The sequence below is a fragment of the Chiloscyllium plagiosum genome, unplaced genomic scaffold, assembly GCF_037043375.1.
Source record: "Chiloscyllium plagiosum isolate Xiang-an unplaced genomic scaffold, Cpla_swu_hap1 HiC_scaffold_10, whole genome shotgun sequence".
NCBI lineage: Eukaryota > Metazoa > Chordata > Chondrichthyes > Orectolobiformes > Hemiscylliidae > Chiloscyllium > Chiloscyllium plagiosum.
The window spans coordinates 40707468-40734379 of record NW_028270148.1 but is presented as its reverse complement, the minus strand read 5'-3'; the positions used below and the strand labels follow the sequence as shown (position 1 = coordinate 40734379).

Genomic DNA, 26912 nt, shown 5'->3' with positions numbered 1-26912 from the left:
TTTATTTTAATGTTTGTAATTAGCTATTCTACACACTTACTTAGTGTGGACTGGTTAATTTCTGAAGGTGATATAATTTTCCCATTGAAAACTGAAACCTGTAAACTGAGATTTGTTTCAATGGGGAATTCACAGAGCACTGCTCATTTTTCTATTAGCTGCCCATTTAAAATTTCTATCTGAGTACTAATCAATGTTCTGTGCTATCGTAATACAGAGAGAGAAGGCAAAGTAGTTTAGTGAGAGCAGGAATTGAATGTTAGACAGACTCAATGGACCAAGTGGCCGACTTCTACTTCGATGTCTTATGGTCATATAGTCTTATTTTTTATATAAATCTATGATAAACCCCAATAACAATATGGCAATCAGATAACTTGAATTTATTTTTCTAAACTCCCTTCATTAACTTCCATCTTTCTATCCTTGATCCTCAAAATCTACTTCTTTAACCAAGCCTTTGGTCATCGGCCATGTATCTGTATGGTTTGGAATCAAATTTTGTTGGTAACGCTGTTGTTAAGTAAGATGTTGTATAAACATAAATTATTGGTTAATTCACGTTCAGAGATTCAAAACTTGGTGACCCACTGCCTGGATGGTGCAGCTGCATTGTGATGTGTTTACAGTATTAATGTGAACATAGAAATATCCCGTCAAGAAAGTTAATAGGGCATGGATGCTGATGTTTGTTTTGGGCCGAATATCATTTTGGATGCGATGTAGGTACCATATAACATTTAATTTGGACATGTATAGTCTCTTAGATTGGTATCAATAATTTAAAGGGACAGAGAATCTGCCAGATTTCTTTCCTAATTGACCTTGGCTTTTCATCCAATTTTGCCATTTCAAGGTGTTGGAAGGTTTCTAGAAAAGAAATTTATGTTACAAAGATATCACCATGATTACAAACTTTGATGTTGCTGGCAAAGGAGATGTATTTCCAAAATGTTTCATCTTGCACTCGTCAGGACAAAAGCAAGAATTCAAATAGGCACAACAGTTTTTCCTATAGGAAGAGGGGATACTAATGGTTAGCTGAGTCAATTTTGTTTAACCATTTAACACTTTTTAATGCGTAATGAGTCTAGGCTTAGAGCCCAGATTTTCATAAAGGCTTGACTTTTATTTTTATCACTAGCTCAAAATTTATTTACACAAGATGAAGTAATGTTAAGTGCTTACAGTTTCTGTTGTTGATACTATAGATGTCTAGTTGATTGATACTTATAGGATTGTTACAGAAGCCGATTGTTTTAAAAATATTTTAATACATTTTATAAGGTGGTGTCAGATACTGTTGAGGGTGGGCAGTAGCATGGGATGGCATGGAGATTGAGGGGACAAAGGGATGGGATGGGGAGGGAGAGCAGATGTGGGAAGTGGATGACTGCCTAATATTCAATGGCAGACCTTGGACCAAGTGCAAAGAAGCCAAGTGGTCCTTATAAATCACTTGGCAGCCCCTGTGGTCATGTCCTGCCTGTGCATGAGGCAGCAACTCTGACTTCACTCAGCCACCCCATGACCCAGGAATGGAAATTGCACCCTTTGGAGTAGTATTCCCTGAAGCAGGCCTGTTGAATTTTTCAATTGGAGCTACCTGCCTTGCTGGTGAAAATTCCTGTACCTCCTCATCTGCTATTATATTTTAAACCACCTTCAAAGTTTGGCTTTCTTATCCATGGGCTAACAAATTTTATTCTACATAACATTGTCAGATATCTGTCCTTTTTTGTGTATTTTTGAGGTTAAATCAGTTTTTCAACACTATTTATTTTAAAAGTATTCTTTAAGGTATGCCATAGATTCATGCAAACTTAATAATCAGTTTCGTTTTGCTACTTTTTACAAACATGAGAAAAAGAAAATGAATAATTTAATATATGCAAATTTGTGATAGCTAGTTAATTAGGTATTGTGTTTTAACGTGAAATTGTTCAACAAAATAAACTTAAAGGAAATTTTAAAATAGACACTTCTGAAATAAATATTTTTTCGCAAAATGTGAGTGAGAGTGTGAACTAGAAAAGATAAGTGAGAGACTTAGTCATTTGAGAACAAAGTAGGCTGTGTAAGTGTGAGTTTACTGACAAAAACTTTGTGCCAATTTTTAAGTCACTCAAGGTAAAGTCATTTCATTTCAGATTTAATCATAAAACATGAATTTGATGCGAACAGTAAAACCTTCGATCATATTTGTTATTCCAGTGAGTTATATCCTCATTGCCCGTTTGCTGCTTGCCTTCTCTCCCTTGAGGCCCTGAACTTAGCTAATGATTCAATTTTTCACATAAAGTTCCTCCAGCATTGAAGCAGGCTATTCAGCCCATTGAGTCCACACTGACCTTCCGAAGAGCATCCCACCCAGACCCACCCTCTGATCCTATCCCTCCAACCCTGCATTTCCCATGGCTAAACCATTTAGCCTGCACATCTCTGCATGCTATGGCATTTTAGCATGGCCAATCCACCTAACCTGCATATCGTCAAACTGTGGGAGGAAACTGGATCACCCGGAAAAATCCGCACAGACACGGGGAGAATTTGCAAACTCCACACAAACAGTCACCTAAGTGGCAGCAGTGTCAATCACTGAGCTACTGTGCGCTGGGGAGGAAAATATAAAGCAGACCTCTAGCTTCACATGAATCAAGCATTCATTGTATGTGGGCAAAAATTATAAACAGCGGATTACTAGGTAGTTGGAAAGCTATGAGGGCAGTAGAAAAATGATAATGGAAGAGGAAACTTGTTATTGATTTTATCCTATGCTAAAGACAAACTAAGAAAGCATAAAGCACCACAGTTGCAATTGCTGACTAAGAAGCTTGAATGTCTTGGCGATGAGAGAATGCCAGATTGAAGGAATTTGAAAAGATTTTTGGGTGAGCCATAGACAAATTGAGGTATAAATGTGCTGTAACTTTGCTACTGCAATCTAAAATTTATCCCAATGCTGTAGCTTATTTCTGTCTTCTGGTTTCAAATATTGTCTTTTTTTTTGAATGATGCAATGATTTTTGCTTTAGCTGCTCAAATATCTCCTTCACAAGTTGTGTGAAGAGATGTCCCCCTATCTGTCCCATCACATTTGGTGAACGCTGTATGTAAATGATTCCACAATGCTGATTCTCCATTCGTATTTGGAAGGTCTTCCCCATCATCATTGTTTTGGTGGATAAAGTGTCTGTATTGCTTGCTTTGAAGTTGTTAGATGGCTCCATAGAAATGTATGTGTATGTGCTTAATTGGTGTTTTATTTGGTACCAGTTGTGCTATAATTCTGTTGACGAATGATTTGGGGACTTGTCAATATTAATAACATCCTGAATATTTCAATATAATCATCAGCTTTCTGTGTTTTTGTCAAAATTTCATTTCAGAAAAAAATGCAAACAAAATGTTTATTTCTTGAATAAGTTTATTTGGGAACTATGGGAAAATTGGGTACTATATTGAAAATTAATGGAGTCTATTTCCCAATCTGAAGGGGAAGAGTGCAGTAGTGACAGCAGCTCTAACTTAAAGTGCCAGTAACCAGACTCTTTATAAAATCTAAATATTTTAAAAGAGCCTCACGAGTAGTTTGGATGTACAAACTGTCGAAAAAATTGTTGTGGACATTTTGGAGTATCATTGTGGATATAGAAGTAGGCAGTTCGCTGAAAAATCTAGCAAATCATGTTGAAAGGTCTAAATGTTCAAAAGTGATTGGTGCACTGATAAGTGTAAATTCCAGGATTGGAGTGCGTGTTCATATTTTTAGTAGCTCGTGACATGAATGTAAATCGCTTTAGAATGTAGCACCTTGCCATCAAAGAGGAAGCAATACATGAATCAAAAAGTGTGAAAAAAATTTGAATGCAAGTCACATTTTTAAATATAATTGATTAGAGCTGTAGAGTCATTTAGTGGAGCTGAAAGCAGTGGCAGGAGTATTGATCATTTTCACTTAATTATATAATAAAGAATGAGTTGCTTTTGTTTCAGTAGCTCCCAATATGGCACTAATTTGAATCATTAAATATTTTGATAAAAGTAGCCTATGGATTTGTCAGTAAGTGTCTGAATGATAACTTAGTTCCCTGCAGTGATGATTACTATTTCCAAATAATTATTCTTGAGTTCAACTGAAAGCCATCAGTGCACCATAAACATTGTCTAATTGATTAATGATATATTAAAAGATGTAAACTATTACAAAGGATATCAGAAACAATTAATGTATGTACATAAGCTTTCATGTAACATTAAGCAATGCATAATTATTAGAGTCCTCAAGGTTTATATGCATGGAATTGTGACTTATTCGTTAAAAGTGACTGTATCCTTTCTATCTATAATGTCCTCCAACTTTACAGTCAAATGAGATCTCTACATGCCTCCAATTCTGACCTCTTGCAACACTCTTTTTCTTGAGCTGCACCATGCTGTCAGTTGCAGAGACTCTAAAAGCTGGAAATCCTTCACTATCTTTCATATCATGTCTTCAAATTTAAATTTTTGACCAAGCTTTTGATTATCTGTCCTAATCTAATTTTATGGAACCTGATGTCAAATTTTGTCAAATAATCCTTCTGTGAAACTGTCCAATTAACAATGCCACATAAATACATATATGGCATATGCATATACTATACAAAAAGTGCACCTTGTTTAATTTTTGCAGTACCAGATGCTCAGAACTAATGTTGTACTGGTCAGTGTTGTAGACTATTGACCCCAACTTAAACATCTACCTTTTTATTGGTTTGGTAGCATTGACTGTTTTTTTTGCACTTAGTATCTGGAAAAGATATACTTAAAACATGAAAAATAATAAATTTGTTAGGATTTACCTCTCCAATGTAACTATAATTTTACAGCTTTGCTTTAGCTAATATTTTACTGCATTATTGAAGTGTTGGCTGTTGAAAATACTGCAGCACTTCAACATTTTGCCCATGTGGTCATTGTTTGGCCTTGACACCGTGCTAAATCATTGTGAGCATTCAAAGCGAATTCAGTCTTATTCTCCACTAATATCAATGGGTAACACGAGAATATGAAGGTAGAATAACCTCCACTGACGCACTCCCCACAACCCCTGTCCCACCATCACCTCGCCTGCTCCTTTCCTTGTCCAAGAAGACCAAGGTAAATAGCAGTTCCTGTTTAGATTTGACTTAAAATCAAACAAAATAAACCCTGGTCCATACAGCTTTAATGCATACCATGTGCTGATTTTTACCCGAGCTATGGTGGTGTTTGACTATTATAGCTGTTTAGGTAAATTCCTTCTAGTCAATACTTCAGTAATGCAGTAAAATATTAGCTAAAGCAAAGCTGTAAAATAGTAGCTGCATTGGAGAGGTACATGCAAACAAATTTATTATTTTTCATGTTTTCAACATAACTTTTCCAGGGTACTAAGTAAAACCTTAGGAATTGTACAAAATTTATAAAAGCTTTATATCAAGGCAGTGTCTTCCTAAATCAATCCTGCCACAGAGTAGTTTGATGTAGTAGCTGTCATCGAAGTTGAGTATGGTCATGGAACCTTCATATAACCTATGTCACTGAACTCCTAAGGAGTGGTAAAGATTGAAAACATCTCTGTCGCTCAAAACGCATCTATATGCTCTGGTTTGGGAGGACAACTTTGGAAAGTACTTTATTTAGATAGGATTGTTCCCTTTTTCTAGATTTTTCTACTTCTTAAGGTTTGCAATATATCATACAGCTTCCTTCTAAATCATCTGAAGTTTGATTTTTGAACTTCATGCTCATCAGGATGTGAGATCCCCATGCTGGATCATGAAACATTCTCATTTCAAATACCAAGTCTCCATATTGAGGTTAGGTTTTACACAGTCAACAGTGTAAATCTGCACGTACTCCACTCAATTTCTAGCCTCAGATGAACGCGTCTTGCTATGGTGAAATTCAAATGTGTGTCCTCAAAATATTGGTCTGTGCTCTGGATTAGTCCAGTGGTACTGGCCAATGTAGCCAGTAATTGTGACTGGATGTAAAGTCAGACTACAGAGGTGAGAGATGCATGTCTAACCCACACCTATTTACCAATTATTTTTGCATTTGAACTTCTATAGTTCAGAGTTTCTTGCATTTAGTGTCAAAAAGCAAGGTCAGATTGATGACCTTTAATTGGATTGGCTGTCTTCTGGACAGAGAGCTATAAATTGTCCAAGCGACATTTGATTGAACAAGTTGAGATGGTGGTGGTATTGCATTCCATTTCCTATAATAGCGGGAGATGATGTTTGGAGTGTTGCTGTTTAACCAACCAGGAGTCTTTTGTTCTCTTCACATAGGAAGATTCGCAAACTTCTATTACCTTCTGAGATGAGGAGAGCTTCCAGGCGACCTTGCTGCCCAGTTGTCATGCCATCTCTTCAACGCACTTTTACTTCCCCTAATCAATGCTAGCAGTCTGGCACTGTAGAAGGCGGTGTCGGTACAGACTGAAAACATGAAATCAATGGATTGAGCCAGACTGAAGCTTCTCAAGAAATGAGCATTAATTGAAGCAGAAGATCATGTGGATTTCTGCTCAAGCCTTTATAGCATTTTTGTCAGTTGTGTGATGTCAAGTCCATTAGCAAATCAATGTCTCCATTTTTACGGCAAAGTTGTTTTGCCACACTCTAAGCAGAAAAATGTGCAAATTGTTCCACATATTATTTTCTCGTGCAATCAGAACAGTGGTGACACCAAATATATTGCTATCTTGAATATTTAATTTTTATGCTAGGCAGTTAAACAACTGTATCACAGTAATTTCATATCCTTGTTAACTTGTTTTTAGATGTAATTGTCAGTGCATACACAGATCAGGAATGCCCAAACTGTGATCTGTGGCTCAGGATGGTTTGCCCAGACAACCCAGACCTATTCATGCTCATACTTTTTGTTTGTCTAGCTTTTGTGAATTTTGTGGGCCTGAGCATCGAAAAGGGCTTTTCTTAATATTATCCCTTCACTGGTGGAAAAGTCAGTTAACCAGAACCTCATAATGTCAGCACTTTTAGGCTTCATACAAATATTGGGAGCATAGATTTAAACTTTAAATATTGTCTGCGAAGTCCAACAGAAAAATTCATTCAGTGCTCGAAGACTGAACATAGAAACAGTTCGTACAACATCATTTGTTGCAAGTTATGAGATAAAATAAATTAAGTTTAGCAGTTGTGTGTACAGGGTACTTCCAAATATGTTTAGTGTCAGGAAGGGAAAACCCCCGTTTTACAGGCTCAGATTGAATGGATTATCCAGCATCCTTCCATGCGTAAAATAGACTGATTACTAAAGGATGGAAGACAACAATATCATTCCAGTATCTGAAATTATGTAAGGCAGTTTTTCATTGTCTGCTGCATTTTTTGGGCATTGAACATGAAAATGTTTTGCAAAATTTACAGCATCAATAACCAGGCAGCACAAATGCAGAAGAATAAGCTTTGACTGACTTGCTCCCCTGCTATTGCAGTATCCCTTCTGCCACATGAAATCCTGGCCTAGAGTCACACTTGGACATAGAGCTTCCATTTTGACCTTTAATTGGATTGGCTGTCTTCTGGACAGAGAGCTATAAATTGTCCAAGCGACATTTGATTGAACAAGTTGAGATGGTGGTGGTATTGCATTCCATTTCCTACAACAACCTAAGAAATATAAAATCCAGTCCATTGTTACACTAGCAAGACTTTCAGTTGCTCTCACCCTGCTGGGTATTTGGGTGATCAGTACACAGAGGCAAGGAAGTACACCAATTTTTGCTTCATAGCATAAGTGGCAATTCATCTAATTAGACAAAATGTTGGAAAACTGTCAGCTAATGACTGGTACCTGGCCGATTCATAAACATGAGAGACTACTGAGCATACAGCTAGAGCTGTAGTCATGACAATGCTTATGTTAGCATGCCTATGTCAAAAATCAATAGGCAAAATTCACAAATGGTGAAATGTTTATCTGTAGCACCTTACATTAACATGTGAGGCTACAGAAGGAGCTTCAGTTTGTTGAATGAGGAATGTTTTCACAGAATTTGATAATCTATTTTTAGGCTCTGTACATTCATTTTCCTTATTTGTAAAGTAATCCAGATTTTTTACTATTTTTTTTTATGTATCCTGTGTCAAACACATAGCAATGTGACTGTGCTTCATTGGTGACCTAAATTGTATGATGCTTAACTAGTGCCTATTTGCATGTTTAATTTATTTGGTGGGAGAAAGCTACACCACCATTTTCATTTACAATACAAATGAGGTAAAACTTAGTCATACAGCATGCAAACAGATGCTTTAGTCTAACCAGTTGCTGATCATAATCTCAAACTAAACTTGTCCCACCTGCCTGAAACAAGACTTTTGGGTTTTGTTTTTGTTTTTATATATTTTTTTCCAATCTGAATCAAGTGAGTTTGGGAAAAGACCGGTAAAGTCCTTCCATCCTCTCATCAATGCATCATTATAGTTTCTGGTACCGTGCTCAATTACCTTATTTAGTTGACTCTTTACAATTTTCAAAAGTTTACTGCACAACTTCAAACAGCTGCAAAGAACCCCTAGTTGACATACTGAACAGGTTTACAGATAACCACCTCTGGGATCTCTTTCATACACCGCACCTCTCCTCATTTATATGAATAGAGCATGGCCAAGTGAAATTTAAAATGCCCTCTTTGAAATGATCACATTTCATGAACTTCCATCGGTATGAGAAGAGGAACATTTTTTAAAACAGATGAAACATGGTCATGCCAGTCAAATTAGGAAGTTTTCTGTAGCTTTAATCCATCCTAAAAAGCTTTCTTTAGGGTAAGAAAGTGATCCATTGGTTTTTGTCTTAGCATCATGTCTGTAAAAAGGAAACACAGCAGTAATTTGGTTGAATGTCTAAGCTTAAAATTTGATGAATTTTTTTTTAACATCAAAGTCAATGATCTTGAACAAGCATCTTGAACAGTCCTACATGCAGTCACCATCTCTCTACCTAGTCTGTGAATGTGACTGTTAGGAAAACAATTCCTATGGATTCCATTTATTTTGATGGTGATTTCATATTAGGCTGGCCCTGGGTAAGTAAGTTCTCGATTTGTAGATAGGTGCATTTTCTTAGTGAAGTTCTCAAATACCACTTCACCCATCATTTCCACATTTAGCTTCCAGCACAGGTTTCTGATGTTAGGGAAATTTTCTAAGTAGGATAGGGTTAAGCCTGAGCAACGTTTCATAGTGGTGGGGGTGGGGGTAAAGTTTTGACTGCCTTTTTTTCATTAGTTCATGAGTTGTGGGTATCATTGGTGAGGCCAGTATTTATTGCCAATCCCTAATTGCCCTGGAAAAGGTGTTGATGAGCTGCTACCTTGTAGTCCGTGGTGGATGAGTACATTCGCAAGGTTGTTATTGAGGGAATTCCAGTATTTTGACCACCCTGCAACAGTGAAGGAGCAGTGATACAGTTCCAAGTCAGCATGATATGTGGCTTACAGGGAGTGATGTCCCCATATTTTAACTGCCCTTCTCATTCTAGGTTGTAGAGGGCCTCCAGTTTGTAAGGTGCTGGCTGAGGGCCTTCGGTTAGTTGTTGCATTGCCTCTTCTAGATAGCATGAGTACTGAGAGCGTAAACATTTTATGAAGTGATTATGTTTACAGTTACCAAATTCCCCGTGGGGATTGTTTTGAAGACTGTTCTTGTGATTGTAGAAGTAGGTGGTTTCCAAATGGACATCAGGTAGAGGGCTAACCTTTGGATGGTTTCAAATGGACAAGGAAGACAACCATATCCAAAAAAGCATGCTTGTTCTGTGATGTCATCAGCACAAATCATGGCCTTGGAACACAAAGAAAGGAAAGTAATCAGTTCTAGAGAAACCACTCAAGTCACTTGAGAGGACCTACAGACACAGACTTGGCTTCCTTGATGTAACTGAAGAGTAGTGCTGGCTAGAAATGGTCAGTTACTGTGAAAATTTCACTGTCTTCAGTTCCTTTGTCTCTGGTTCATTATAGCTGCATGTAGTTGAATATGGGTGGCAGTGAATGAGTTATGTAACAGGGTGCTGACCTGCATCAACATCCCCTGTACCAGCAATAACCAATATAAGCAGGCAACCAGATTTGCATCTCTGGTCTGTCTTGGTACAGGTTGCCAGCGATTGAACAAATATGTCAATCCAGGACAATAAATCAACCCAATCACTTTCATTCTATTGATTAATTTTATTTGCCCTTTCAAGCTTGTCCTGTGAGTAGTCCCACCAGTGAGGTATCTAAGTGTTACAATGAGAGTCAATGAACAAGGGATAGAAACTAGAGCTATGAAGATGGTCGATCCTTTACCACTCCACTTATATACATTAATGTGTGGGTTGCCTTTATGAGTTGAAAGTTCAACGTTTGACGTACATGAGGGAAAACAATTACGTTCTTCTGCTCACTTTGATAAATGTAGCTTCTACCCTTTGAATGATACAATCTGTCAACCAAGTATACTTCCATTGCATAGATAGATCCTGTGATGTATTGCCATTGATCATGAAACAACTGAAAGGACAGTTTGGCACAGAGAATACACGCTGTGAAGATGATGCCAATCTTTCAGTTTTATGTGCTGTTGTAGAAAAGGAAGCTTATTACTAAAGTTTTCTCTTACAATTACTGTCACTACAACTTGGCATCAATTTGTGGCTTCTGCAGAGGTAGAAGCAGATTGCTCAGATCCCTGTCTGACAGCTGAGATGCCTTTGGTTTATGCTGTCTGGTCTTGGAACTAATGACTGTACCACCTATACCTATGCTGCGATAGCTTGGCCTCCTGGCAGATGTGGGGACAGCAGGTGAGGAGTGGAAGAGCTTGGAATTGAGTTCCCACTTCTGTGTCCTTTATACCATCATCCCTATCCTGGGTTAGGATTACATCACTTTTACCACTCAGTTAAAGAGTACTCTGTGACGTTCTGTGCTGTGTTGCAAGAGCAAAAGTAAGATATCTATGATTGTTTTAAGGGTGGCACATGTGTCTCATGGCCATTTTAGCTGATGTCTTTCATGGTCATTTGTGAACTTTACTTGATGTTCCAGAAAGAATCACTTACTCTGTGCCAGACATTCTGACAATAACCTACTTTAGCAATGCTGTCATGTTCTTATTGCCATTCACAGAATTGCAGATAAGTTGCAGAAGGAGGCCATTCAGCCCGTAAGTCTGCACCAGCTCTTTGAGCATTTTAACTTGGTGGCAATCACCTGCATTTTGCTACAACCCTGCATATTGGATGACTAGTTAAATAACAAAATGCCCTCTCAAATGCCTCAACTGAATCTGCCTGCACCACCATTCTGTGAAGTATGTTCCAGACATTAACTACTCACTGTTTGTAATGTTTTTTTCTCACCTTACTTTTGCTTCTCTTGCAAAAATTTACAACTGTCTTTTAGTTCCCAGTCTGAGAGAGCGGAGACAAGTTTTTCCCCATTCATTGTCCAGACCACACATGATTGGAAAACTTCTATCAAATTTCCTTTTACCTTTCTCATCTCTGGATCCATTCACATCAACCCCTGATGCACTCTTTCCATTGTATTCATATCCTTCCTATGATAGGGTACCCAGCACTGTAAACAGTATTCCAGCTGAGGTCTAACTAGTATCTTTTATAAGTGTACCATAACTTCCGTGCTCTTGTACTCTATGCCCCTATGTTTATTGCCAAGTTACTGTTACATTTTTGTCTTTCTACTTATCAGTAATGACCCCAGAATTCAGACTCCAGCTTTGTCGAACTTGGATCTTCGACAGATGTTCCTGTCAACAGTCTCTGCTCATGCTCACTTATGAATTGAGAATCACCAGTTCATGACACACTGAAGCAACAACATTTACACCGTGATGGTGCACCATTAGAACGGATGAAGATCCATGAAAAATTGCCATCAGACTTTTGTTGTTCTGCAAAAGCTTGGAAATCACTCAGGCTCCTCATAATTTAGCTACTGTTGGAGTAAAGTCACCATGTGAGTCAAAGGTAATATTTCTAGCACCTGACATCTGCAAAACAAGGATGCTGAGGTACTTCAGTCAGCTGCATATGCTGTGACAAACAACCTCTGATCCTCTCCTTCCTGTTTTATACTCTCTTTGAATGAAGGTCACATATTCAAATAATGATTGCAGTGCAGTCATTGTACAGACAGAATACATCACTGGCAGCTCTAGATAGATAAATGGGAAGCTGAACAGGTGCTTACAAAGTGAATGATGAGTGGTATGTAGATGGATGTAAGAGTATGTTACTTAGCAAGGCATACTTGGTGGATACTGGTGAGTTATGCACCATGGAGTACAAGTAATGCCGAAATTTACTTTATCTGATTTGATTAAATCAATAACCCACTTCCTGTACTTCATCCATGATTTGGACACAGTGTCTCACTTTTCATCTCCTCAGACACTTCCATTTACTCTGTCTTGATAAAGCAGCCAGTTCCTTCTTCCTGTTCCTGGGGACAATTATCTCCTAACTACTAGCTCCAACCAACAGTTAATCAGGAGAAACATAATTAAGTATGGCTCCTGGTCATACTGATCATGACTTTTTCATAACCTGTCTCTCACCACCACTTTTCAAAACTTGCTGTATCTTCAAGTTTTTTGTCTTTACCTAATGTCACATTATGTGATTGTGCATTCTAACTGTGCAACTTGGAGTTAGAAAACCAGGAAGGAGAAATCTAATTAGGTAACTGGCAAAAACAAGTTGAGATCTTAAACTCACTTTGCTTCCAAATTTCACATGAGCAATTCCCACTTCTAGATGGTGCCTGGCCCACAGGCATTAATATTATGCCCTATGTGGCAAAATTTCACAGTAGTTTTATTTTCTAATCATTTGAAAATGCTACTGTAGTTGAATGATTTCACTACTAATAGCATTGCAGGGCTATGTTTGTTAGTACACAAAATATATTTTCAGTAAAATTGGTTCTTTAACTGTATTTGGTGCTGGGCAGAAGAAGGGTCAGTATTTGAAAGTTATCTTCACATTCTTGTATTACAGAATCAGAGCAAAACATTTGATTCATAGCAAAGCATTGTGTATGCCTGCCATAATAGAGGAGGAGTGTGAGGATGCAGTTAAGTACAATGTTTGCTCAATAACTTGAGCTGGCCAAAAGGTACATGAACATTGTTAAGCACATTTAATGGAATGCTGACAAGCTTCAGATACTCTGATTCACAGCATTTTGAAGGGAATATTTAAAGTGGTTGGGATTTTAAAATTGGCAGATTTCAGAACTCCCTGGTCCTCACCTTCCACCCTACCAACCTCTGCATAAACCAGATCATCCGCCAACATTTCCGCCACCTACAAATGGACCCCACCACCAGGGATATATTTCCCTCCCCACCCCTTTACGCCTTCCGCAGACTGTCCCCTTCGTGACTACCTGGTCAAGTCCATGCTCCCCAACAACCCACCCTCCCCTCCTGGCACCTTCCCCTGCCACCGCAGGAATTACAAAACTTGCACCCACACCTCCTCCCCTCATCTCCATCCAAGGCCCCAAAGAAGCCTTCCATGTCCATCAAAGTTTCACCTGCACATCCACCAATATCATTTATTGTATCCGTTGCTCCCGATGCGGTCTCCTTTACATTGGGGAGACTGGACACCTTCTCACAGAGTGCTTTAGGGAACATCTCGGGACACCTGCACCAATCAACCCCATTGCTCCGTGGCTGAACATTTAAACTCCCCCTCCCACTCTGCCGAGGACATGCAGGTCCTGGGCCTCCTCCACCGCCAACTCCTCACCACCAGACGCCTGGAGGAAGAGCACCTCATCTTCTCCCTCGGAACACTTCAACCCCAGGGCATCAATGTGGACTTCACCAGTTTCCTCATTTCCCCTGCCCCCATTTCCAACCTGCCAGCTCAGCACCATCCTCATGACCTGTCCTATCTGCCAATCTTCCCACCTATCCACTCCATCATCCTCTCTGACCTATCACCTTCTCCCCATCTCCATACACCTATTGTACTCTTAGCTACCTTCTCCCCAGCCCCACCCCCCTCCCATTTATCTCTCCACCTCGGAGGATCCCTGCCTCATTCCTGATGAAGGGCTTTTGCCAGAAACACGATTTTCCTGCTCCTTGGATGCTGCCTGACATGCTGTGCTTTTCCAGCACCACTCTAATCTAGACTTAAAACATCAGTACCAACTCTTAATCTGAATTGAGTTTTGACAAAGGGTTGACAGCAAAAAAGCTGAACTTTGATGTAGTTGGTTGGAGTGTGGATGGATGTTGGTCTAATGAGCTAATACTTCAACTGATACAGCCATCTGCTCCTAGAACAAGGATTCTGGGATCTGTAACCCAGGATTGAGATCCTGTGCAGTCTCATGTGGACTGCTACGCTCAGCAAGTAGCATGTCTGCCACTGTTGGCCTACTGTCTAGAGCAGTGTTGGCATGGGAGATGGAAGTGTTAGGCACTTAGACCCTACAGACTGGCTGACAGTGAGACAGATAGTTATCTGATCCTTCAAAGGCATCACAAAGATGCTAAAATCCATACCGCCCTCCAATTTATCTCCCAAAACTGGAAGAGATAAACCTTGACCCTGAAAAGAGATGAGAGTTATGATTGTATCCAGCTGCAAATGAAGCTGTCAGGTGTCGGGTGGCCTCCTGGAGCTGTAGCATTGCCTGTGCAATCTTGCTATGACTGGTCATGACACAAACACTGAGACCGAACTGACAAGGTTACCTAGATTCTCAGAATGGAATCCAGGGTCCTCCATTCCTTTTGATGCTCCATCAGCTGACTCCTTGTAATTGTGTAGCCACTGATCCACCCAATCCTCTGGCCTTTGTATGCCAGTGTCTGACAATAAATGCATTCCTTACCTCCTCCAAGTTTTACCCATCTCCATTACTGAAGACAAATGTTGAGAAGCTAATCCACTGCTGAGTTGCACACTCGGCACAGTTTGCACTGTTGGCAGGTTAATGAAAGTTGGATGCTTGAGGGTTTCATGAGAGTGAGGTGATGCTGTACTCTCAGGAAGGAGTTTTGATGTGGAGCCCTGGATTTGTGACAGTCCTCAAATGCAGGCTTTATCAGGATAAGCTGCCTGTTGAAGAGAGGGATTTCTTCTCCTCACACATCGCTTTCTACAGCTGCCCCACCTCACTATCCCATTCATCCATTCCCTCTGGCAACTCTGTCTTCTGAAATGCCTCACCTCAAGTCATGTAAGATAACAACAGTTAGTGATCTGACCATTGAAATGAAAGCCAGAAGGTTAGAATGGTCTCCTTGAAGGAGTACAAATTTCCACAATAGGGGGAATGACAATGAGATAGTAGCACTGCCCAGAACCTGTAACATTGGTAAATTGCCTCGACCTCGGATGGAGAGCACAGTTGGAGGCCCTGTTGTTGGCAGACCTGGTATCTGTACCATTTTCTGTGGAAAGAAAAGATTAAAGAAAATTTAGACTCTAAAACAGAGTAATTTGGGACTTAAAGGCTTGTAGGATAGAGGGGTAAATGCTGCTTACTTTGTAGTCTACAGCTTCACTCTGAAGGCAATGTTTGTCCTTATACTCCCACACCCAAGCATCATAAGGCATCATTGGATTTTTTTCCAGTTACATTTCAATTACACTGCTGGAGTTATTTTATAAATGGCTTTACGATGCTTAGTTTGCACTGAAACTTTGAATGCAATTTCACTTCAGTCAAGTTGATATAACATTGTGTATAATATCTCAATTGTGCCTAAGGGAAATTCTGCAGGCTGTGCATTTAAGATGGACGTTTTATGAAAGTGAATGCTTCTTTATCTCAGAAGCATCCTGAATAATGACACTTATGCAAACACAAGATTTAAGAAACTGTATGGTGAGGATTCTCAATAAATATTGTTATTGTGGGGGAAAAAATTGAAAGAATCTAACCAAAGAAAGATAAACCCTCACAATCATTCTATTCTCACACCTCTAGTTAAAAGCTTATACTACTGCAAAGTTAAAAATCTCACAACATCAGTTTATAGCCCAACAGGTTGATTTGGAAGCACTAGCTTTCGGAGCGCTGCTCCTTCATCAGGTGGTTGGATGATGAAGGAGCAGTGCTCCGAAAGCTAGTGCTTCCAAATCAACCTGTTGGGCTATAACCTGGCGTTGTGAGATTTTTAACTTTGTACACCCCAGTCCAACACCAGCACCTTCAAATCAAGATATTGCAGGAGAAGAAATCAAATGTTATTCCATATTTGTTTAAACCCATTGCAGATATCTTTGTTATTTCTAATTATTTAATAATTTTGTGATATAAAGGCAGGTTCTGCTTTGATAGTTAAGAAATGCTCACAATTTATGCTTTGAACTTTTTTTCAGTTATACCATGCAGAACAATGTAAGCACAGGTGTTTTGGATAAAACCAGATTTGCAGATATGTGTGATGTGTCAGGTTTCTGTTCGGCACTCCATTTCCTTGAGCTGGAAATTAAGTTGTTTTTGTCTGCAGGCCCTGCTTTGGCAGTTGTGAATAAGGACCTAATTTTTTTTTGTTAAGAAAAAGTTGCTTCTTCTGTAAGGAAGAAATTAATACAAGTACTCTGCTGTTATTGTTTTTATCAGTAAATGCTTTGTACAAGACTTCAAAAATAAAGTTAACCCATCTTTGTACCTATGCCTTGTTACATTTTATTTCTTAATGAATCCATGTGAAGTACCATAATGGCATAGCCTTCATTTCAAATACAGTTTGAAAAGGTCATAACCTGGTAGCATAAGCACTGAGCTGGTGATTCAGCTAGGGTCCACCAATTCAACTGGGCTGTTTCTGTTACAATGCTTGCAGCAGTTCTGTTTATATTCCACTGTTAATTACTTCTCAAGTTTTATCATACAGCACGGAAACAGACCCTCCGGTCCAACCAGTCCATGCCAATAATAATATCAAACTAAACCAGTCCCACCTGCCTGTCCTTAGCCCATGTTCCTCACATATTTCTTATTTGTGTACCTGTCCAAATGTCTTTTAAACATGGTAACTCTACCCGCATCTACCATTTCACTGGAAGTTCATTCCACACAGTTTGTTTTGTTGCATATTAAGTACCACATGCCACTCATTGTTTTCCCAATGCATCTATTCTCTTCATATTTTGGTTGGCCTCTTCTCTATTCTTTGACCACCCTATCCCAATTTTGTATCATCTGCTAACTTGGGTGTTTCTCCAAGCTAGTAATTAAAGGGCATCGTTCTGAAATGGATTTCAAGGTACTTTTAAAAGGGGGAGCAGTAAGTTCTAGAGCACATGTGTTCAGTACTATTGCTGGAATGTTGTCAGTTTGCAGAGTTTTTGCAGTATCCAGTGCCTACAGCCATTTTTTAATATTACATTGAATGAATCAAATTGGCTGAAGACCAACCTCTGTCATTCAGGGACATATGGAGAGACTGAGATGGATCATGTAATTGGTACTTCTGCTGAAGATTGTTGCAAATGCTTCAGCGTTTTCTTTTGCACTGATGTGCTGGACTCCCTGTTATTATGGGTGAAGGATATTTGTTGAGCCAGTGAATTGTTTCACTGTCCACTGCCATTGACAACAGATGGGAAGAGTTGCAGAGCTTAAATCTGAAATGTTGGTTGTGGAATCCTTTGTTGGAATCTGTTTACCACTTTAGCTTGCAAGTAGACTGTTTAGACACCTTATTTTTAGATAATGCATGGTGCTGCTCCTGGCATGCCCTCCTGCACTCTCCATTGACCCAGGATTGATCTCCTAGCTGAATGATAATCGAAGAGTGGGGCATATGCTGAGCCATGCGTTTGCAGATTGTGCTGGAATTCAATTCTGTCACTGCTAATGGCCCATGGTGGCTCATGGATGTCCAGTATTGAGTTAGTAGATCTGTTTAAGGTCTATCCCATTTAGCACTGTGGTAATGCCACACAACATGATGTAGGATATTCTAATGTGAAGGAGAGACTTCCACAAGTACTATGTGGTGGTCAATCTTACTGATAATGTTATGGACAGGTGCCTCTGCAGCATGCAGATTAGCAAAGAAGAGGTCTTTTTTTTTCTCTCTCTTACTCATTCCTTCAACACTTGCCACAGACTCAGTCCAGCAGTAACGTTCTTTAGGAGTCAACCAGCTTGGTCAGTGGTAGTGCTGCCAAACCACACTTAGTGGTGGACATTGAAGACCCCAGAGTATATCCTGTGCTTTTGCCAGCCTCAATGCTTTCTCCAAATGCTGATCAACATGAGCGAGTGTTGATTAATCAGTTGTAGAGGTGGTGAGTAGGACATGATAATTAGCAGGAAATTTCCTCGCTCCATGTTTAACCTGATGCCATGAGACTTCAGAGGGTGAGGAGTCAATGTCGAATGCTCTGAAGGAAACTCCATCTTGACTATCTGTCTACCACTGCACTGCCAGCACTGCTGGATCCTTCCTACCAGTCAGACAGACATACTGAGGGAAGATGGTGGTGTATGGGCATTACACGAATCATTGGAACACCAGTCCAATGTAATGAATACAGCAGTCCCTTTTATCCTCTCTTGTCCTCTGAAAATCAGTGGAAGTTAATGCTGAAATTGTGATTTCTCAAAGCTAATGGTGGAGTGGCACCAATTGGACAGTAACTATGGTGACTTGTAATTTGTGGAGTTTATGTGTCTTGATGTAAATTGATGGGTGATTTTGCATATTAATAGTGAATTTCAGATGCCATTCTTTCTTTTCAGTCCACTTTGGACCTATACCTCTCATTGTTAAGTAATGTAGTCCATTTGTAACTGATGTACCATGTTTGAGAGCAAGCCTATTGTAATTTGTTAGAGTCCTGGTGTGAAAGGTAGGGCATCATAAATATTTATTTTGACATATATTAAATTACACCTTCAAGGTTTTGTTTTTGAACTGGTTGCCAAGGAATGACTTGGAGAATGAAGAAAATGTTAACTTTTTAATTATTAATTTCTTTTCTTTGGAATTCCATTCTGAAACCTCTGCAACTTGTTGTTTCCCAATTCATTCTTAAAAGTCTCTTTAAAACCTATTTGATGTGCTGTGTTTGTGCCACCTTTTTGACTTCTGACAGTCTGTTTCTTCTATAAAATGGACTTAAGTGTCCCATTACATTCAAGTGAATTGCGGCTTGTGATTCTGAGTCATCAACAAAACTGCTGCATACTTATCCATCCACATCCACTGCTTTTGTTTGATCGGAACTGGTTGCTCTCCCCAACAGTGTTTGTTCCCCCTTTGCCCATCTGCCATTATTGGCAGCACAAATCCTTTACAATACATAACAATCTCAGACTATATTTCTCCTTCTCTGACAGACTTCTTCTTTCTCCAGAATCATTTCAAAAGTTATTTGACACAGCCTGTGTGTGGTGATTGGGAGGCCTAGGTAGAGCGATTTTGCCCACTTGTAGTTTTGTTTTTCAAGCTTATTTTCACCTAAATGAACTGTGTACAGAGCAGCAGAACTAAAACTATATTGATGTTCTGAAAGTGAGCTCTCAGCATGTAAGATATTGTCCTGCAAGGGGATGCTCATAAAATTAAGCAATATTCCAGATTTAAGTGCCTTTCTTTAAATTTAAACCGCTTACTTTATACAGCCACAGTGTTCTTTAAATGAACACCATCAGCAGTTCCAACTATGTTTTCAATCATTTTTACCATTCAAAATGTTTAGTTGATTAATGTATTCACGTCATTTTTTTTCAATATCTTTCACATTGCTGTCAATATTGTGCCCAGATATTGCTTCTGTATTTATAGATTAGTCAAAATAATGAACTAATAGCATTTACCTCCAAGTTTCCTGTAGATTGTTTGATTAAAAGACACATTACCCGCATACTTTGGTGATGTTCCACTAGATTAATTGACCAGGAATTCTGGAGCTCCCACTGGCAATTAAAGGCATGCCAGAATAGTGAGGAGCAATTCAAAGACTTTCAAGATATTTGGTCTCAGACTAATTGATATTGTGATGGCACAAAGTCTGTCAGACTGGCTGAGAGTAATTTTTCACAATGATGAGAAGTGAGGATGATGCTGGTGCCACAACAGCTTGATACATATGGCTGGGAATGTGAGGAGTTGAGTGGAGGGCAATGCAGGAGGGGGATGAATGGGGAAGGATTGGAGATCAGCACAACATTAGGGTTTGGAGCAGTTCCTTAGAACTCTATATTCAGGCAAGGTATTTATTTTCTCTGTTGGGCTGTTCCATAGGGTTGGTTTCTCTGAGTATATGATGCAAATTAACTCAATGCAAATTAACACTGAAGCGTGAACCTCAGGCAGAGTTTGGGACCTTAGTTTTGTATGCTAGCACACTCCTCCCACCTACAAAAAGTTCAAAATTTGAACTTACATACCCTTTTGTTTTCATTTATTTACAGATGTAACTTAATCACTGACTTTTTTTTCCCTTTTGTGGTTGACTCCTTTCTGAACTCAAATTTTCAGAACTTATGCAAGGACTTCAATGTGTTTTGGCCATTACCCTTTGAAAGATTCCAGTGCCTGATGAAGCACCAAATGGCAGCTTTTGAAACGGAACTAGAAACATGTGGGTACTAACAGTCAAATACAACTTTGACTCATTCATTAATTCAAGTTGCAGATTGACATTTGTCGGATCTATTTTGAAACAATCTGGCCTCCTCGCATGAACAGTGAATAGATTGTCAATGTTTGCCAAATAGTTGGTGCATTACATATTGGTACCTGATTTTCATTTACTTCATATTCCCTACATCATCTCAACCACCAATTGTTTTGGAACTACCACCATGAGAGTAGCCCAATTACTCCCTCCAACTTGTAGAACAGTGTTCTCTGTCTCCAGCCAGCTCTTACTCCCTTCTCCCCATTAGAGTTTAGGGCACTGGAACAGGTTGGTCCATTGGTTTAGCAGAAGCAAGCATATTCTTGAGGGTTTCATTTACTTCTGAGCCTACTTTGGTCAGGATTTTAAGCCTTTTCCTCTCTCCAGTTGTCTGATTGACAGCTAGATTATCTGGAACATCCAGAACAACAATAGAGTGAAAAATATTCTAACTACTTTGCATCCAGAATTCCATCTAATTGCTGAATGAGTTACTATTGCAGGGACAGATTAAAACAATATATAGCACAGGAGAATCAACACAGCTTATCCAGTTTATTATGCCTGAAAGATCGAATCTCCTGCTTCTCGGATGTTGCCTGACCTGCTGTGCTTTTCCAGCACCACACTCTCGACTCTGACTCTCCAGCATCTGCAGTCCTCACTTTCTCCTATTCTGGTAGATATACAAATATATACAAATGGTCACAAGAAGGTGCTATCACATCTGTCACAGGCTTCAGGCCCAGCTTAAAAAGATGTCTCTTGTTTGTCCCTTCCCAACATGTGCGTATCGTACTCCTGCTTTCCATCTGGGGGCTACAATAGGCCATTAGTGCTTGAAAAGTGAGCACTGTATGGCTCAATTTATAGACCATGCAATTAAATAGAACCAAAATATGGTGGAAGCTGGAGATCTGAAATAAAAACGGTAAGTTGTGAAGAAACTCAGCAGGTCTGGCAGCACCTGTGGAGAGAGAAACGGTTAATGTTTTGAGTTCAATCCTTCTTCAGAAGGGCCCATTATACAGTCCAACAGCACAGAAGGAGGCCATTTGGTTCATTACACCTATTCTGGCTGAAAACTGTCAGAGAATTGTTACAGTACAGACAAATGTCATTCAGCCCATTATGCCTGCACGACTTTATTTAATGAAAAGAGCTATCCAAGGAGTTTAATTCCCCGATTATCTCCACAACACTGCATTTTTCTCAAGTACATAATGGAAATTTCTTCTTAACATGTTTTAGTTGTGTGACAGATTTTTTTGAGCTATTTTAATATGAATTCTGAAGGTTGATTCAAAGAATCTATTGGATTCTGAGGCTTTACTAGAGAGCATTAGGAGAGTCAAGGTAGGAGCTGCCACCAAAGTAAATGTTTAACACATGTTGACATGAATGTGGATCTGGAAAGCTTTCCAATTATCCCGTATTCTTCACTTGCCTATGGGCAAGCTTCAGTTGCATTTCTCTTAAAAGCTGCCTGTCACTTTTCACAGCTCATTGCCAATGAGCTCTGTCATCCAACATCAGGTTTTTAAAAATTCTTCATGGGACATGGGCATCATAGGCTGGGCCAGCATTTATTGCTCATGCCTAGTTGTACTTGAAGATAGTGGTGAGCTGTCTTCCTGAACCGTAGCCATCCATGTGCTGTAGGTAGACCCACAATGCCATTAGTAAGGGAATGCCAGGTACGATGGTTCTTATCATAAATGAGCAGAGATGAGTTCCTGTGCATGGCCACTCACACAAATACCTAGGCCAGAGCCTTCAGGCGATAAAACTACATAATATTCCTTAAATTTATTTATCTAAGCAACTGCTTTGCGGTTTTATGTAATCGTCATCTTTAAAGCTAACAACATAATCACTTAAATTTTGTAATAGAATGACCTCAAAGAAAGCTGCCCACAAAAGCAATCTTTGTATTGTGGAATTCACCTTTCTAACATTAATATGAATCTTACAGAAAATTGAGGGGACCTCTAAACATTCAGCAACATTTATTTATTAAGGAGAGTAAACCACCATAGAGAAACTTTAGAGACAGCAGAAATAAAATGTACCTTCATCCTTCACACTTTCTACATTCTACTGAGGAAATTAAAGATTGGCATAAAGATTGGCGCACATTACAATCAGAACTATCATAAATTTCAAAAAGTCTCCTATCACATTTAAGAAATTTGGATTTTTATCATAATGGGACTACTTGATATTAGAGTCAAAAAAAGCATTCTAGTGTCAGAGAGGTTACTCCAGAATAATTATGACTTAAAACTTCATTAAAAATCCTGTTATATCTCATTAAGAAAGCAAAAACATTTTCCAGTTGTTCACAGCAATATCACAATGTTAAAGGGGAAGTTCTCATTAGTTTAGGGATTTCTAAAAATTGCTATCTGATTTCAATTGTGCATCTTGCTGTGGAGTAGATAATGAGTGACAGTAACGTCTGGATTTCTAAGTTTATCTACATGCACGCAGATCCCAGAGATTCCTGTCTGTTTCACTGAAAAATGCTGACAGTTCCATCATCATGTCAACTGCAGTCTTCGGGCTAAGATTTACAAATCCAATATTGTGGATATTATTGTAAAAACTTTCAATTTGTAAAATCAATAATATCAGCAAATGCTTGATTACACGGCACATATTTGAAAAGACAAAAACAATTAGTGTTTTGGATATAAATAGTTCATTATGGTGATGGCTTTTTCAGAAAAGTGACATTTTATATTGTGGGAGATGGAATCCCGAGAGAATGCCAGTCCTTATTTCTCTTGCTGCAGCAGATACCACCACTATTGCTCCACCCACATCAGTGTCAAACTGGGACATTAAATTGTGACTATCTGGTTCCAAGTAATTTTCAAAAACACTACATGCCATTAAGGGACTTGAAATTACAGGAATTCTGTCCATTAAACTCTCAATTTCAGCATAGAATGTGTTAGGTATATCCTTCAAAAATAAAGCGGTCTAATTTTGAACGAGTTTTGAAAAATCATAAATGCAATTTCCAATACATCTTACACATGCCTGTATTCAAAGCCAAACAATATTTTGAAACTTTCTTTTTCAAATTGCAGTGCATGTAAATCCAGGTTGCTGACAGCTGTTACATTTGAATTAATTTCACCATCTGTTTTATGTATGCATTTGATCGAAGCTAATGTTGAGTAAGAGCATGTGCAAGGCTGCTACCTCAGGCACTGCCTTACTCGAGAGAATTATTGGCTCCAGCATGGACTGTTTGAAATTAAAGATGTTATTGATTTTAGTCAAGTGCAATGTGTACGCATCAATCTAGTCGCAGAATTATACCCGCATATGGATTCTACGTGCTTAGCATATTTGCTGTGTAACACTTGGTTGTCTATAATGCTGATTTTGCACTATAGTTGGGCAACCTTGCCTTTTAGAATCATGTATCAGAAATTCAGATTTGACCATTTCAAAGATTAGTAAATTATACAGAGCAAGTGGCAAAAGTTATGATAATCCTTTCCAATGGCTGATGCCCATTCAATACCATGAAGTCACTGACTATCTCTTCTTACTCAGTATATTTTAGTCCTTTGCAACCCTTTACTCTTTTATTGCATATTAACATTTGTAACCGTAATGCTTCATGTCTAAAGGACAATAAGAACTTGTACTTGAACAGTGCTGGTTTCATAGATTTTTTTTTCCCAGATATTCTCGTAGATGTTATTATGCACCTCTAGAGCAGATGAAACTTGAGTTCTGGTCTCCTGGCCCAGAGATTAGGACACTGCTGCTGTGCCACAAGAATTCCAGTGCTGGCCTCATAGATATTTTCAAATCAATCTGTTTAGAGATGTTATTACACACCATTGGAACAGATGAGACTTGAACCCAGGCCTCCTGTTTCAGAGATGGGGTCATAACCACTGCATCACAAGAATCCCAGTGCTGGTCTCATATTCAGGATGATTCAATGCATTTTATCTGCCTATTGAAGTTGATATAATTTATTGAAATATTATGCTTTCAAAGCAAAGTACGGAGCTGCGTTTGTCAACCATGTCCACTATTTAAACCTGAACACTAAAATCAGATTAATTAGTTTTTGTATCATTGCTTTTTTTTTGCTCAAGTTGTGTGTAAATTGGCTGCTACACACACTGATAAAAGGAATATATATCAAAATAATTGAAGTACTTTGGGATGTTCTAAGAATATTAACAATGTTATGTAAATGAAAATTGTTAGTTATCTTGAGTTCTATCTTTCTTTAACATTGCCACATACGCAACAACATAACTGTTTGGTGAAATACAATTGTGGCCTCAGCATCATGGCTAGCTTGCCATCATCATGTGACCTCTACCTCAGCTGTAAGTGCCTTTGTGTGTAGTCTGTGGGAGCCATTAAACATACGTCACCTGAAACATGGTGTCAGACTGGTGTCATTGCAAATGTGCAGATTTTCAGGCCTGTAAGAGAAGCAGCCACTGAAAGAAAGAGCAAGGGAACAGGGAGGAAGAAAAAAGCAGTCTGCATATTTGAATTATTGGGTGAGGCAAAATGACCATGCACATTCCATTTCCTGCTGCTGTGGAAATGAAAAGGGATAATAAGACAGAATTTGAATTATTTTCCATGAGTGGCAAAACGATGTAAAAGCAACAGAATTTTCTTTTGCAAAAATAACCAAGTAAATAAGAGTTGCAACCCTCTATCAGTACTGGGTAAAGAGAACACCAAGCTATATTCCAGCCTAGATTTTGCTAAGGAGTAGAAAAGCCAGAGGGGAGAGAATTTGCAAAGTCAAATAAACCTGACAACTGATTGAGGGGTCATTTACAGTCCTACCAAGTGGCACCTGTTCACCATTAAGCAGCTTACACATGCTCAGTTTGGGGTCCACTGTAGGCTAAGGGTTTTAAAGAGTTAATGTCTGCAAAAGTACAAGTCGCCAAAAGTGGTGATGAAAGATATTAATTGTGACAGACACAGTGAAAATCAGCATGACTTCAGCAGTTAGTCATACTTCTGAAAAATGTATTTAACTTAATATGTAATAAACTAGTTATTAATTAAATCCATCAAAGTCTAATTAGAATAACCAAGTACATGGACTGCAGCAGTTCAAGAAGGCAACTCACCACCACCTTCTCAAGGACAACTAAGGATGGGCAATAAATGCTGACCCAGCTGATAATGCCCACATCCCAAGAGTGAATAAAAAAGAAACACACCATTCGACCAGAACCATTCAGCTCTTGACCTCATTGCAGCCTTGGTTTAACCATGGGGAAAAGTACTGATCTCCAGACTGCAGTGTGAGTGTTTCCCCTTGATGTCAAGATCATATTTGAGCAAGTATGGTATGTAGGAGTCCCAGCAAAGCTGAAGTCAGCAAACGTCTGGGATAAGCTCTCCATGTTTGGAGTCAGACGTAGAAAGACCACAAGATATAGGAACAGAAATTAGGCCATTTAGCCCATCGAGTCTGCTCCGCCATTCAATCATGGCTGATACGTTTCTCAACCCCATTCTCCTGCTTTCTCTCCATGATCCTTGATCCTCTTCACAATCAAGAACCTATCTATCTCCATCTTAAATATACTCAATGACCTGGCCTCCACAGCCTTCTAGGGCAATGAATTCTACAGATTCACCACTCTCTGGCTGAAGAAGTTTCTCCTTATCTCTATTCTATAAGGTCTTCCCTTTAAGGCTGTGCCCTTGAGTCCTTGTCTCTCTTACCAATGGAAACATCTCAACATCCTCTCTGTCCAGGCCTCTCAGTATTCTGTAAGTTTCAATTAGATCTCCCCTCATCCTTCTAAACCCCATCGTGTATAGACCCAGAGGCCTCAAACCTTCCTCATATGTTAAGCTTTTCATTCCTGGGACAGTTCTCAAGAACCTCTTCTGAATCCACTCCAGGGCCAGTACATCTTTCCTGAGATATGGGGCCCAACGTTGCACACAATAAGGAAGGAGGTTGTGGTTATTGGAGGTCAATGATCTCAGATCCAGGACATCTCTGCAGAAATTCTAGAGGGTAATATTCTCATTCCAACCTCCTGCAGTTGCTTCATCAGTGACCTGCTTCATAGGAGGACAAGGATGGACCTGGAATCAATGTTCTAATCTGGGGAAGGTCGATTTTAAAAAGAACAGATCGGATTTGGTCGGAGAGAGCTGGCTCATGATACTTTCAGGAAATCTGTATCAGAGCA

The 26912-nt window shown here is 39.1% G+C and overlaps 1 protein-coding gene across 2 annotated transcripts in view; it reads left to right on the top strand.

Annotated features, from left to right (window-relative positions):
• mta3 (metastasis associated 1 family, member 3) overlaps window positions 1-26912 on the top strand; it is a 300725-nt gene that overhangs the window by 237612 nt on the left and 36201 nt on the right. Inside the window, exon 20 of one of the 2 annotated variants that reach the window (XM_087991288.1) lies at window positions 6321-6456. The exons of the other annotated variant lie outside the window; for it this stretch is intronic. Coding sequence (XP_087847414.1) covers window positions 6321-6435 — 115 coding nt within the window. The 3' untranslated portion in view covers window positions 6436-6456. Of the gene's footprint in view, window positions 1-6320; window positions 6457-26912 lie in introns of those variants that run through there. 2 annotated transcript variants of the gene reach the window in all.